Source organism: Pangasianodon hypophthalmus, chromosome 25 (genome assembly GCF_027358585.1).
Source record: "Pangasianodon hypophthalmus isolate fPanHyp1 chromosome 25, fPanHyp1.pri, whole genome shotgun sequence".
NCBI lineage: Eukaryota > Metazoa > Chordata > Actinopteri > Siluriformes > Pangasiidae > Pangasianodon > Pangasianodon hypophthalmus.
The window spans coordinates 5963330-5976653 of NC_069734.1; the positions used below are offsets into that span (position 1 = coordinate 5963330).

General features: G+C 37.9%; 1 protein-coding gene across 1 annotated transcript in view; it reads right to left on the minus strand.

Moving 5' to 3' along the window:
- Positions 1-13324, minus strand: part of slc9a5 (solute carrier family 9 member A5) — a 43363-nt gene that overhangs the window by 16322 nt on the left and 13717 nt on the right. The window contains exons 4-7 of the mRNA XM_026937748.3: positions 8306-8384; positions 7286-7463; positions 2711-2931; positions 903-1105 (exon numbers count right to left, since the gene is read on the minus strand). Coding sequence (XP_026793549.3) covers positions 903-1105; positions 2711-2931; positions 7286-7463; positions 8306-8384 — 681 coding nt within the window. The remainder of the gene's footprint in view (positions 1-902; positions 1106-2710; positions 2932-7285; positions 7464-8305; positions 8385-13324) is intronic.

The window sequence follows — 13324 nt, forward strand, 5'->3', positions numbered from 1 at the left end:
GGCAGTGCTCCTCCTTTTACTGCACGTACCTCATGCTACAAATAGTGACAAGGACCCTAACAAAACACAAAACTAGAGACAAATCAGTCAGGAAGGATAAGGAGAGAGCAATTGTCTGTGGCCACCACCTGCAAAACCATTCCCTTTTTGGGGTTGTCTTTCTCTTCAGTGTAGCTGTTGTCACTTTCATTTGCACCAAAGCAGGCAAAACTGATATGCTTCCTAACTGGACAGATTGACAGATTGATATCCCTGAAGTTTAACTGACTTGGTGTTATACTGTAATGATTAAGTGTTCCCTTATTTTTTTGAGCATGTATATAGTGTATATATGTATATATATATATATATATATATATATATATATATAGTTGTTAATCTGATATGATATATATACATGAAGTTGTAGTTTGACAGGCGCTAAAAAAAACTGCATGTTTCTGACTAACATTCGGAAACTGCTATAAAACTAGCAGATAGTCATTAGCGAGAAAAAGGCTTATGTGAGTGCGCTTGTTTTTTTTTTGTTTGTTTTTTAATAAAGATGCAAAACACAGACTCATCAGACCAAAGGCAATGCAAACACACACACAAATACACAGTGAATTAGACTGAAGAATACTGGCATATCAATTTTTTTCACATCTGATACCGGCACTGACCAGAAGCAACTCTCTTTCACACTCACAAACACACACACGAACACACACTCACAAAACATTGTAATAAATCCCCTCATTTGTCAAAATTAGGATCAGCAGACCGGTGGCAATCACTGAATACAATTTATCACTGCATGCAGGTGCTGCAAAGAAATTGATTACATTCACACACGTACATAGCCGGACTGAAAAAAAAAAAAGAAAAAAAAGTGTTTACACATACTGAATATAACACAATACCTGAAACATGACCGTGAAGAAAATCACAACGATGGTCGTTGCAACAAAGTAATCCTTCGCCTTCACATGCTTCCCATCTAGCAATACCACCAGGGCAAATGCTACTGCACCTCTCAGGCCACCGTATGACATCACCACCTGGTCAATCTTTTCCAGAGGAACCAATCGAAACTTGTTCAGAATCCAGGTCTGTCCGACGACACCTGGGAGTGTATGGCAACATAAATTACATCGACAGTAATGGCAAAATGATAAACTGAACAGTTGTGGTGGTATATCAGGTGGAGCAGCAATGCTGGAGCGTTTACAATTACTTTATCAGACATTCATTCATTCGTTCATTCATCTTCAGTAACTGCTTTATCCTAGTCAGAGTCAAGGTGGATCTAGGGAACACTGGGCGTGAGGTCATGCCAGATGGGATGCCAGTTCATCGCAGGGCACCATGCACACGCAATTTTAGTAGCCTATCCACCTACTGCACATTTTTGGAAGGTGGGAGAAAACTGGAGAAATTGGACAAAACCCTTGCATACATGAAGAGAACTAGTACAGAAATCCACACAGACAGTAACCCGAGTTCAAGACTGAACCAGAGACCCTGGAGATGTGAGACAGAAACGCTACCCGCCGTGACACACATTACCATGTTGGTGCACTTTGTAATACAATCTGAGTCTATCTCATCATTTTCAGCGCACAATTTGTGTACCCTTCATTAGTGCCAGTTTCTGTACACTGTTGCTTGAATATTATGGGCTGCTCGATTGTTTCTAAATACAGCAGTGACATTTAGATGTTTGAAAATCCCAGCAGCATTGCTGCACACATACACACACGCACACACACACACACACAAAACCATGTTAGTGTCACATCTGTGCTGAGAATAAACCACCACCCACCACCCAAATAACATCTGGTCAATACTGGTTTTATGGTGGCCCTGGGTGTGTCTGTCAAACTGTGCACAGCAAGCGATGGGCTGCAGTCAGTAGTGGTAACATTTAATCTTAATTTTTGAAGTTGCAAAATATTCTCTTATCTGCAAAGGTTAGGCACTGCTCTTACTCACTATCACATATTGCTATGTTTGCTATATATTGTAGCAATGTGTACTTCCTAGACATTTTTTTTTCTAAACATCAGACTACTTGCAGATTAACTATAGACAAACTTCAGACAAAAGATGCAAAACTGCTGAGCTTGGAAGAGACACTGTGCATTTCTATTAAAGATGCTAGATAACAGGAAGCATCTGGACGTTCATCTGGTTTCTCCTTAGGGTTGGTAACTACAAAAGCTTATTTAAAAAAGAGGAATAAAAAAGTTAGAGAATAAAGTTTGCCCATTTCCGACAAGTTACTTATATTGCAGGTGTACCTAAAAATAGCAACTAAATGTACATGTACATCTCTTCATCAGCCATAAACAAATCTAAGATGGTACTGTAAGTGACAAAAAGGATGTTAACATTTATGTAATTTCATAGAAACTGTGCATACCTAAACTAAAATAAAAAGTCTTGAATGCTTTAGTATGCTTAATAGTTTATGGAAACTATCGTAAAAAAGCATTTAACTCAAATGAAGCTACGCACCAAACTACTTTTTTTTTAGCTTGTACATGACCTACTGAAAACTATAATAACTGATTATCTGTTATCCATCCCAACCATGACTCATACACTCCGATCAGAACTCTAAACCAATTTTCAGAATTATTTTCCACTCTCTTGCTTTGACTCCTATATTAATTTGAATAATTTTAGACATGCCTGTAATCACTACTTTCAAATAATAACTCACCCATGGCTCTGAAGACGAAGATGAATATGAGAGTACACACGATTAGGCCAGTATCCCAGGCCCATTTGGACTTGTCCACAGCTGAAATGCCAAGGAAAATGAAGATGATGGTCTCAGCAATACTGGCCAGAGTCTTCATCGTGTACTTGACCGCAGTGCGGGACTTCTGGGATATGTTGGCCTCCACGTACTTGTTGCAGCCAATGCCGCAGAAGGTCATGCTGTGGTTAGAGAAAGTGCATCAGTTCATGCTAATATAAAAATAATAACATCAACAAATGTCACCTAGATTGTGTTCTGTCTCTCTATTAAATTGGTTAAACCTCTGCAATACGCATGACTGTACAGTGGGGAATCCATTTTGCAATCCGAGAAAATTGTATTACAAATATAATTTATAACAAATATTCACGCTCCAAACCATAAGACCTGTCATCACCGATACATCACTGATAACCTGCCTTACTATCATTTTGCAGACAATTTATTCATATTAACCAAAGCAACTAAAAACTACTATACAGTCAACTCCAGAATTATTGGCACCCTTGGTTAAAAAAAAAATCTGAAAAAAAAAAATATATATATATATATATATATCCTTAATTAGCTTAATCACCCACTGAAATATGAGAAATCTATTTAAATTAAATATAAGAAAATAAATACATAACAAAATCACAAAAATGTCACAATTATTCACACCCCTAGAAGTTCTTATAAACAAAATGCAACTGAAACATGTTCCCATTTATATTTTCCTTTTAAGTTAACCAGTGTGCCAATAAATGACATGTGTTTTCCCATATTTTCTTCCCAATTTGGTCAACATGTGGTTCTGTTAGCAAACAAATTCTTAGAATAAAATTACTACTAGTATACATGTCTTTCACAAAAACATTTTTTTCCATAACCCATCTTTACCAAGGTTGCCAATAACAATAATGAGCTGACTGCATTATAGACAGTTAACAGCTACAAAGCCTCTTCAGCAATGCAGAGTTGTAAAACTCTGAAATGTACATCACCACATCAGTACATGTGTACATCACATCAGTACTACACCATGTTCTAGTGGAAGCTCCAGGAATGTTAATATGAGAAGCCTGCATCAGACAGCGCTACCTCACTGTTTAAGAAGACTGAAGTAATGACAATAAAGTGATAAGTGACTTAAAGAAGGACACTCCAGCCATGCCGTTGTTTGACGTGACTGAATATGAAGGATTGGATTCTTCGTCAAGTGGCAATATGGCGTCCATATTGCCATGTAACTCTAAAGCTGTAATGTTGTTTACCATTTATACAAAATTATCATATATTTACATCAAGAACAGCTTTACAAATGCATCACTGAGCTCATCATCCGTGTGCTTAGTCACACACGAAGTGAGAATGAGATGGAGCTTGGCACAGACACGCAGATCTCAAATGAGATTTCAATTTTAACACCTACTCTGGTTATATACATTTAAAAATCCATTCATTATTAGAATACCAAACTACAGGACCAAATAAGTGTATAAACTACCATAAGGGGGCACTCGAAACATTTTCTGAGTGAACTGGGTTTCCGAGTATAACTGAGTTAAGAGTTTAATACTTTCACCCATATTGTTCTTTCTAATCTAATAAACTGTGTTCATGTCTTTATTTGATTATCTTAATGTACTATAGTACATGTAGGTTTACTCTCAATGATCCTGACTTTTCAGACACCATGTAGTATGTTGAACTGAATGATAAAGAATACTGAACAAATATTTCACCAAGAACTCACAAACCTTTATAATCTTAACTTCATGTTGCTTGTGGAATCATTAAATCAAGGACGAGTCCTTAGGGTCCTCCTGGATATTTAAGGTAAACTGGGTTAATTCTTTCACCCATAATCTAATCATATCAGACTTACAGAAACTATCTGATGGCATTTGAGCCAGACTCAAGGATATGGCCTAATGCTTATTGGATACAGCAAAAATTAACTTTTACTTGACAGTGTAAAAGATTATATATATACAGTTAGGTCCGGAAGTATTTGGACAATGACAGAGTTTTAGTGATTTTGCCTTTATACACCACCACAATGGATTTGAAATAAAACAATCAAGATGGATTGGAAGTGTAGACTTTCAGCTTTATTTTAAGAGGTTCCACAAAAATATGGCATTTACCATTTAGGAATTACAGCCATTTTAAGCAAAGTACCTCCATTTTCAGGGGCTCAAAGGTATTTGGACAAAGTGACATAATTGTAAATATAACCATAATTTTAATACTTGGATGAAAATCCTTTGCAGTCAATGACTGCCTGAAGACTGGAGCCCATGGACATCACCAAGTTTCCACTGAGTTTCCTCCCTGGTTGAATGTGAGCAGAGTGTATAGCCCTATACACCTCAGAATTCATCTTGCTACTTCTGTCAGCAGTCACATCATCAATAAACACCAGTGAGCCCGTTCCATTGGCAGCCATATATGCCCATGCCATAACACTGCCTCCACCATGTTTGACACATGATGTGGTATACTTTGGATCATGAGCTGCTCCTCTCTTTTCTCTTCCCATCATTATTGTACAAGTTAATCTTGGTTTCATCAGTCTAAAGAATCTTATTCCAGAACATGGGAGGCTTTTTTAGATGTTTTCTGGCAAAGTCTAATCTGGCTTTACTGTTCTTGAATGTTACCAGTGGTCTGCACCTTGTTGTAAACCCTCTGTATTTACATTCATGAAGGCATCTCTTGATTGTAGATTTTGACAATGATATGCCTACCTTCTTCAGAGTATTCTTGACTTCTGTTAATGTTGTGAAGGGGTTTTTCTTCACCAAGGAAAGGATTCTGCGATCATCCACTTTAGTTATCTTCCGTGGTCTTCCAGGCCTTTTGGTGTTGCTGAGCTCACCAGTGCATTCCTTCTTTTTAAGAATGTACCAAATTGTTGATTTGGCCACTCAAAAGTTTTTTCTATCTCTCTAATAGGTGTCTTTTGTTTTTTCATCCTAATGATGGCCTCCTTCACTTGCATTGAGATCTCCTTGGACTTCATATTGGTAGCTCCAGTCGAACAGCTGCCAAATGCCAACTCAATACCTGATATCAACTCCACCTTTTATCTGCTTCATTTGTCTTGAAGTAACGAGGGAATGGACTGCACCTGTTCAAATAACAGTCAATTGTCCAAATACCTTTGAGCCCCTGAAATTGGAAGTACTTTTCTTAAAATGGCTGTAATTCCTAAATGGTAAATGCCATATTTTTTGTGGAACCTCTTAAAATAAAGCTGAAAGTCTAAACTTCAGTCACATCTTGACTGTTTTATTTCAAATCCATTGTGGTGGTGTATAAAGGCAAAATCACAAAAACTCCGTCATTGTCCAAATACTTCCGGACCTAACTGTATATATATATATATATATATATATATATATATATATATATATATATATATATATATATATAGGCACACAAAGATATTTAGGATTAATATAATTACATACTGTATATATAATGGAATCCAGTAACTGAAATGTAAAAGCATCTCACACACACACACACACACACACACACACACATATATATATATATATATATATATATATATATATATATAATATAATATAATTATATATAAAACAATGTGATGCTTTTCCATTTCAGTTACTTGATTCTATTAAATATACAGTATGTAGTTATATTAATCCTACATATCCTCTGTCTCTGTAATATGCAGGTATTCAGTACTGCAGAGGTGTTAGGAAGACACCTTTACTGCATACATTTAAGCTCAAAATATTACTTGGTGCAGTAGGTAGAGCTGTCGACTCACAGCTCCTGGGTCCCCAGTTTGATCATGAGCTCGGGTTCCTGTCTGTTTGGAGTTTTGCATGCTCTTCCTGTATCTGTGTGCATTTCATCTGGGTTCACCAGTTTCCTCCCACCTCCCAAAAACATGCCAGTACCTGGACTGACTATTCCTAAGTGCCCTAGTTGTGAACGAGTGTGCATGGTGCTCTGCAATGAAGCGCCATCCCGTACAGGGTGTATTCTCACCCCGCACCTAGTTAGGTTAGGTTAGGTTCAACTTTATCGTCATTGTCAGAGTACGAGTACAGAGACAACGAAATGCAGTAAATGAACCTAGTGTTCATGTGATAGGTTTCCTGACCAGGCAAAGCAGTGACTGAAGATAAATGAATGAATGAAAATTTTACTAATTGCATGTTCTTGTCATTGTATATTATAATATTTGTAATTTTATGAAGGATGACAATAATTCTTGGGCTTACTGCAGTTTATGTGAATGTCTTTCTCTCCTGTCATCCTTGACCTTGTGTTTTCCACTGTCTTTGCCCATTCATCATCTTTTATCTAGCTCCCTTCATCTGTCTTTGTCTCTCTCTCTTTGGCATGAATCACTCTGTTCTTCTCATCACTCTTAAATTCTCACTCAGTATAAGGTGAGTCGTGACACATGCACACAGACATGTTTTGACTTATAATCTTTATAATTTGGTTCTTTGTGTGTGTGCGTGTGTGTGTGTGAGAGAGAGAGAGAGAATCTGTACTTACGACAGAATAGCTGAGAGAGAGAAGAGTTCAGCTGTGAGGTAAGCCAGATACACCAGCAGGAAGACAAACAGAGGCTCAATGATGCGCACCCTCTTGGTGAAACGAGTGATGAAGGCCAGGATAACAGCAAAGATGAGTCCCACTAATGTTCCACCGATGCTGACGATGAGGAACGAGGCTGAGAAAGAGCATAACTTAGACATAGCTTGAGAAAATAAAGGCAACCTGTCAGCTTGAATTTCTTGAAAAGACCAACACAGAATTTTCCTGTTAGTAAACCTGTTTTACGTCACCAAGGACTTTCTGCATACTGAGTTACGGCCCTTGAGTTTGTGCTTATCTTTCACAGCATCATGCTTGGACCTTTTGTCTTATCAAGGCAAAGGCAAATTATTCTGGTTGAAAAAGACAAGTACAACCTCGAATTTCATAACTGACTTTATAACATTTGGCTCAGCTGAGATATGGCATGTAGGTATAAAAGTGGGGCTAAATAAAATAATAAAGTATCCTTGTCAGAGTATAATATGTAATAGTCATAGAAAAGATTCCATATTTAAAATTATAGAGGTGTAATTGTAACACAACTGAATAATTTATAAACCTGGGTCAATCAGGATTTATCCTGTGTTACAAAAAAAAGTGATTCTTTTTTTTTTTCTTTCAAAAACTGTATTAATCTGTATACTGACTGTTATTTTATCCCATTCAACAAATAAGCAATGTTACCAATTAATACAGGTCTCAAATCCATGTCAAATGGTCATGAACTTCCAGTGAAAACAGATCTGACACTCTGACACTGAGAAGGCCACAAACATTAGTCCTTTTAAAATACTCTTGTTTGCATTAATGTACTGTCTACAGTATACAGTATTTACGATTATGTGTATACAGTATGATTTATGATACTGAAGGCAACGCATTAACTTTCTTACCTCACGCTCAGACAATAAAATTTGATTTATTAAAAACAAGAAAATTAGATTTAAATAGAATTACAGAGGAGACTGAACTCACCAACACCTTTAAAGTAGTCTGCTGTTTGGACATTTCCTGGACCCACCTCTACAAAGGAGATATAAACCTTATACAACACCTACAAAAGAGACAGAACATTAACATAAATTCTTTTTCAATAAAATGTTTCAGAAATGTATCAGTATGTAGGTTAGTACTGATTTGAAATAGTGGATTGATATCGGATCAGATCTGACATTTTCCAATCCATTCCACATATTTGAAGTTATGGATGCGTGTAATTGTGACTGACAGAAGACTAATCTTCCGTGTGAATATATGACATGACCCATCTTAAAGCAGTGTACCATCACGTCTCTAATGATTTGCATAACATGGCAACAGAAGCTTGCAGACAGCTGGCTCGATTACTGCAAAAATGTCAGAATCAGATCAGTATCAGGTATTGGCTGAGAGATGGAAAAAGTGCACAAATAGGGATCAGTACATCCCAAATTATGATATAAAAGTTTTTTTTAATTACTTTAAGGCATTTACACAAAGCAAACCGTTGGAGACTAAAGTCAAATTTTAACAAGACCTTGTGAGTACAAAGCTGGTGTTTCCCCATGGGTTATAGACAGACACCAGGCTTGACAAGCCAAAACACTTGCTACAACTAGTGGAAAGGTGGGAAGATGGGAAAATGCATAGACAGATGAATGGATGGATGGATGGATGGATGGATTGGGCTGTAAATTAAAGAACAGAGACAGCAGCATTGGGTAAGAAGAAAAGCACTTCTCTGCAGTTCTCACAGCATGTTTTCTGCAGCATAAGGTATGCTTGTATTCTTACAAAATCTAAATTCCCAGCCAATCTCCAAAAGTAAAGCCACAGTAACAACCAAAGATTTTCTTTCCAGGTCAGATGACTCATAGCCAAGAAAGACCACATGCTGGAGATAAAGCCTCAACCTGAGGCTCAGTGGACCTGCACGTGAGCCCATTAAAGGCTCAATTCCACCACAAACTGACTTAAATCCAGTATTACATTAATGCCAGCCAGTCGAGTTAATAAGATCTGAAGTTGGTCTCCTCCTACTCTTGGCTCACCTGTTCTGCCACTTTAGCTGTCTTGATGTTAACCACTCCTTATATCCACAAGAGCATGTGCACTGTGTTTGCTACAGTGTTATCCTCCAGCCCTACAGTACATAAGCTTTTCACTCCTGCTGTAGAACAACAAGTGCCTTGTTTAGACACTGATTAGTGGAACAGCCAAAAAAAGACTTGACTCATTCCTTATCATTTCAAGCATTAAGGCTTTCCAAACAATGGCGCTAAATTGTATAGTGTGAATCCTTGTAGTCAAACAGCTAAATTAAATAAATCCTAATTAGAACAGTCATGCAAATTCCATAGTCACGCTTGATAGTAGAAACCTAATCAAATAAGCCAGGCTACCTTTCTCTCAGCAACTTTCATTTGGCTGCATTTGGATGGAGTAATAATGCCATAATGCTCCAACACACAACCAATAATGTGGAGGTTCTCATTCCCTAAAGCTATGTGGGAATCTACTAAGGAGGTCAAAGTTCTCTGACTGCAACTGCATTAACTTTAGTAATCTCATAAGTGAAACAGTGGACTTAGCAACAAACACTGTTTGTGTGAGCATTAATAAAGAGAGCTCCTATGGAGCTTTGACTCTGAGCTGACATTTAACCATATAATTAAAGATTTTGGACATTTTAAGCAAAGCCGCTTAGACTGAGTTTTTTTTTTTTTATTTTCAGGTTTTAGGGACTGAGAACTGGAACAACCCTCTGAAAACTGTTTACTTTTCCTTAACTTTCCAAGTCTGATTATGTCACTCTGTCTATTGACAAATGAAAAGATGGATCATTCTGCACAACAGTGGATGTTTCAATGCAAATATATACACGTGCTAAAGACATAAAGACAATGTAGCATAAAGACCCATGGACCTAGATCTGTACTCATAATATTCCAAATCGGATTTCAGCCGGGAATATTGGCGACGTATCTTAGCCATGGTGGCTGGAGTGGTGAGGTGGAGCAATGAGAGCAGACTAATGTGAAGTATGTAGGGAACAGTCAGGAATGTCAGAGATGACAAAAGGTTACCTGGCGTAGCCCTGCAGAAAGTGGTATTTATGAGAGTGAGATTTCAGGTCAGTACAGCTGACAGCTTTGTATTGAATCCTTCGGCAGACATAAGCCAGGCACTTGCGCTGCTGGAGTCGTACCTTTAATCACTCATACCTCCTGAGGATCTTATATATTAAAGCCTCTGATGAGCGTCTGCTCTTGGTATTTGCAATTTTAGTAATTTAATCCATATCAAAGCATGGTAAATGGCTTAATCACAGGGCACCGCACAGTGTTTTGGATCAGCATAGGTTTATACGCACATTAAGTGCATTTAGTACATATATTAAGGCCACTAGAGTAACATGATTCACTGTGTTGAGGCTGGTGGTAGTACAGACTGGCTGTATAAAAGTACCCATAGCTACAATGAAGTTTATTTGGTGAATTAAAAATTCACAGATCTCACTGAATCAACACTGTGTGAAATAAAGCTGGGTTGGTTTTACTGTTATTGGACCACGCTCACCCTGGAGTTTGAGTATCAAATGCACAACATGCTGCCAGTAGTCTTATAATCAGAGGTAATGGTTATATTTCAATAGTATTAATAGTAGACGTATTTAGTAGGACACTGTGGAGGTACTACTACATTCCTTTTCTAAAACAGTGTGTAAATTTGATAAAATATTGCTGTAAAGAACAAAAATAGAGCACCAGCATCAGTCGATATGGCAGTCGTGGCCTAATGGATAGAGAGTCGGACTTGCAACCCGAAGGTGAACCTGAAGGTTATGGGTTCGAGTCTCGGGTCCGGCAGGGATTGTAGGTGGGGGGAGTGAATGACCAGCGCTCTCTCCCACCACGACTGAGGTGAGACCCTTGAGCAAGGCACCGAACCCCCAACTGCTCCCCGGGCGCAGCAGCAAAAAAAGGCTGCCCACTGCTCCGTGTGTGTGTGCACTTGGATGGGTTAAATGCAGAGCAAAAATTCCGAGTATGGGTCACCATACTTGGCCACAAGTCACTTATCACTTATATCAGTAGCATTATGGCTGAGCATTAGAGTATAATCAAGCCAAAACAAGCAGCAATGGCATGCAATGGCAACTAGCAATGACTGAGAACTGGGAGCATTTATATACAGTCAGGTCCATAAATATGTGGATATTGCAAAGTTATCGCTTTTAGCTGTCTACCACAGTATACTGGAGTTGAAATTAAATAATGGTGTAGGAATTACAGCCTATTTTATATATAAAGGCATGGCAGAGCATCAGCAGGGAAGAAACCCAGCATCTGGTGATGTCTCTCGGTTGCAGATTTCAGGCAGTCACTGACTGCAAAGGATTTGGAACCAAGTATTAAAAAGGACAATTTAATTTATAATTATGTTTATGTTAGTTTGTCCAATTACTTTTGGTTCCTTAAAAAAGTAAAAAAGTGCTATAAAAAGTGGTGTAATTCCTACACTGTTCGCAGTTCGATTTGGATATAAATATCCTCAAATTAAAGCTGAGAGTATGAACTTTAATTTCAACTTTGATATTCTGTGGTCGATAGCTGGAATAGCAATAACTTGCTATCAATGTCCAGATATTTATGGACCTGGCTGTATAATATATATTGTATTATTTATTATTTCATTACATTCATGTTTTCCACCTACTAATGAGTATGCTATCTTATAAGGCACTGCTAGTATTTTATCGTGTAACACACACCAGGCATCAAACCAATGGATTTCTATACAGGCCAAAGACGATTCAAGGAAAAACCTTTGTAATAGCATCACTTGTTAATGTGTCTCTCATAAAAGGTGACGTTTTTATTTAAAATTGACAAAATTTACAGCCCCAAATGACTTTGTCATTATTATAGGGTGATAGCAGATAGATTACAGTCTGTAAAAAAGTCAGGCCAAAGTCAGTGAATCAGCACATACAGAAGCTATTACCTTTCTTTTCTCAAGTTCACTTGCTCTTAAGCAAGTCTAGCTGTCTGTGGGCTTTCATTGAACTTATTTGTACTTATTACAGATGTTAGTCACTCTATCCCCCAGTGAGCTAGCCATAGCACAGTGAGAGTCTCCTCATAACAAGCACACTTACTGATCTACAAAGTGCATCTGATCACCTGCACCAGTCCTGGATTAGGGATGGACAGATCTGACAGGCTGGATACTGGCCTGAAACACTGGTTAAATATAAGATTTGATGTATTTTATGACTCAGTCCACTGGTGTATATTATGGAGTGAATTAGGGCTGTAACTAAATACAAATTCATTATTCAGATTAAAAGATAATAAGTTCTAAACATATACAAATATAGACACAATAGGAGGCACACTATAGAGACTAGAGACAGACCTCTCTAGACAAACAGATGTGCATCAGGACTGTGATCGTACGGGATGCATCAAAAAGGTCACATGAGCGGGAAGTTTTTACTTACATCTAGTGTGCAAGGAAGAGATCATTTACATTTATGGCATTTGGCAGACACAGTTATCCAGAGCAACTTATATTTATGTCATTTATACAACTGAGCAGTTGAGGGTTAAGGCCTTGGGCCTCAAGGGCCCAGCATTGGCAGCTTGGCAGTGCCGGGATATGAACTCCCATCCTTCTGACCACTAGTCCAACAGCTGAGCTGCCACTGCCCTGATATAATGCTTGCGAGAAACAAAGATGCTGCACGATGCATTTACAGCGTTCTTAGTAATTACCTGATCAGAGTAGCGGTGGCTTCAAATAGGCTACTAGTTTGTTTATATTTTGGAAAACAGAACCAACTAAATTAGTTAGTGGGCAGGTACAGACAAAAATAATAACTGCACAAACAGGATTTAAAATAAGCTCTACTATGAACTCGAGTGAAGTACACTATACTGTATGGCCAAAAGTTTGTGGACACATGATCATCACATTCATATGTGCTTTTTGAACATCCGATGCCAGAGG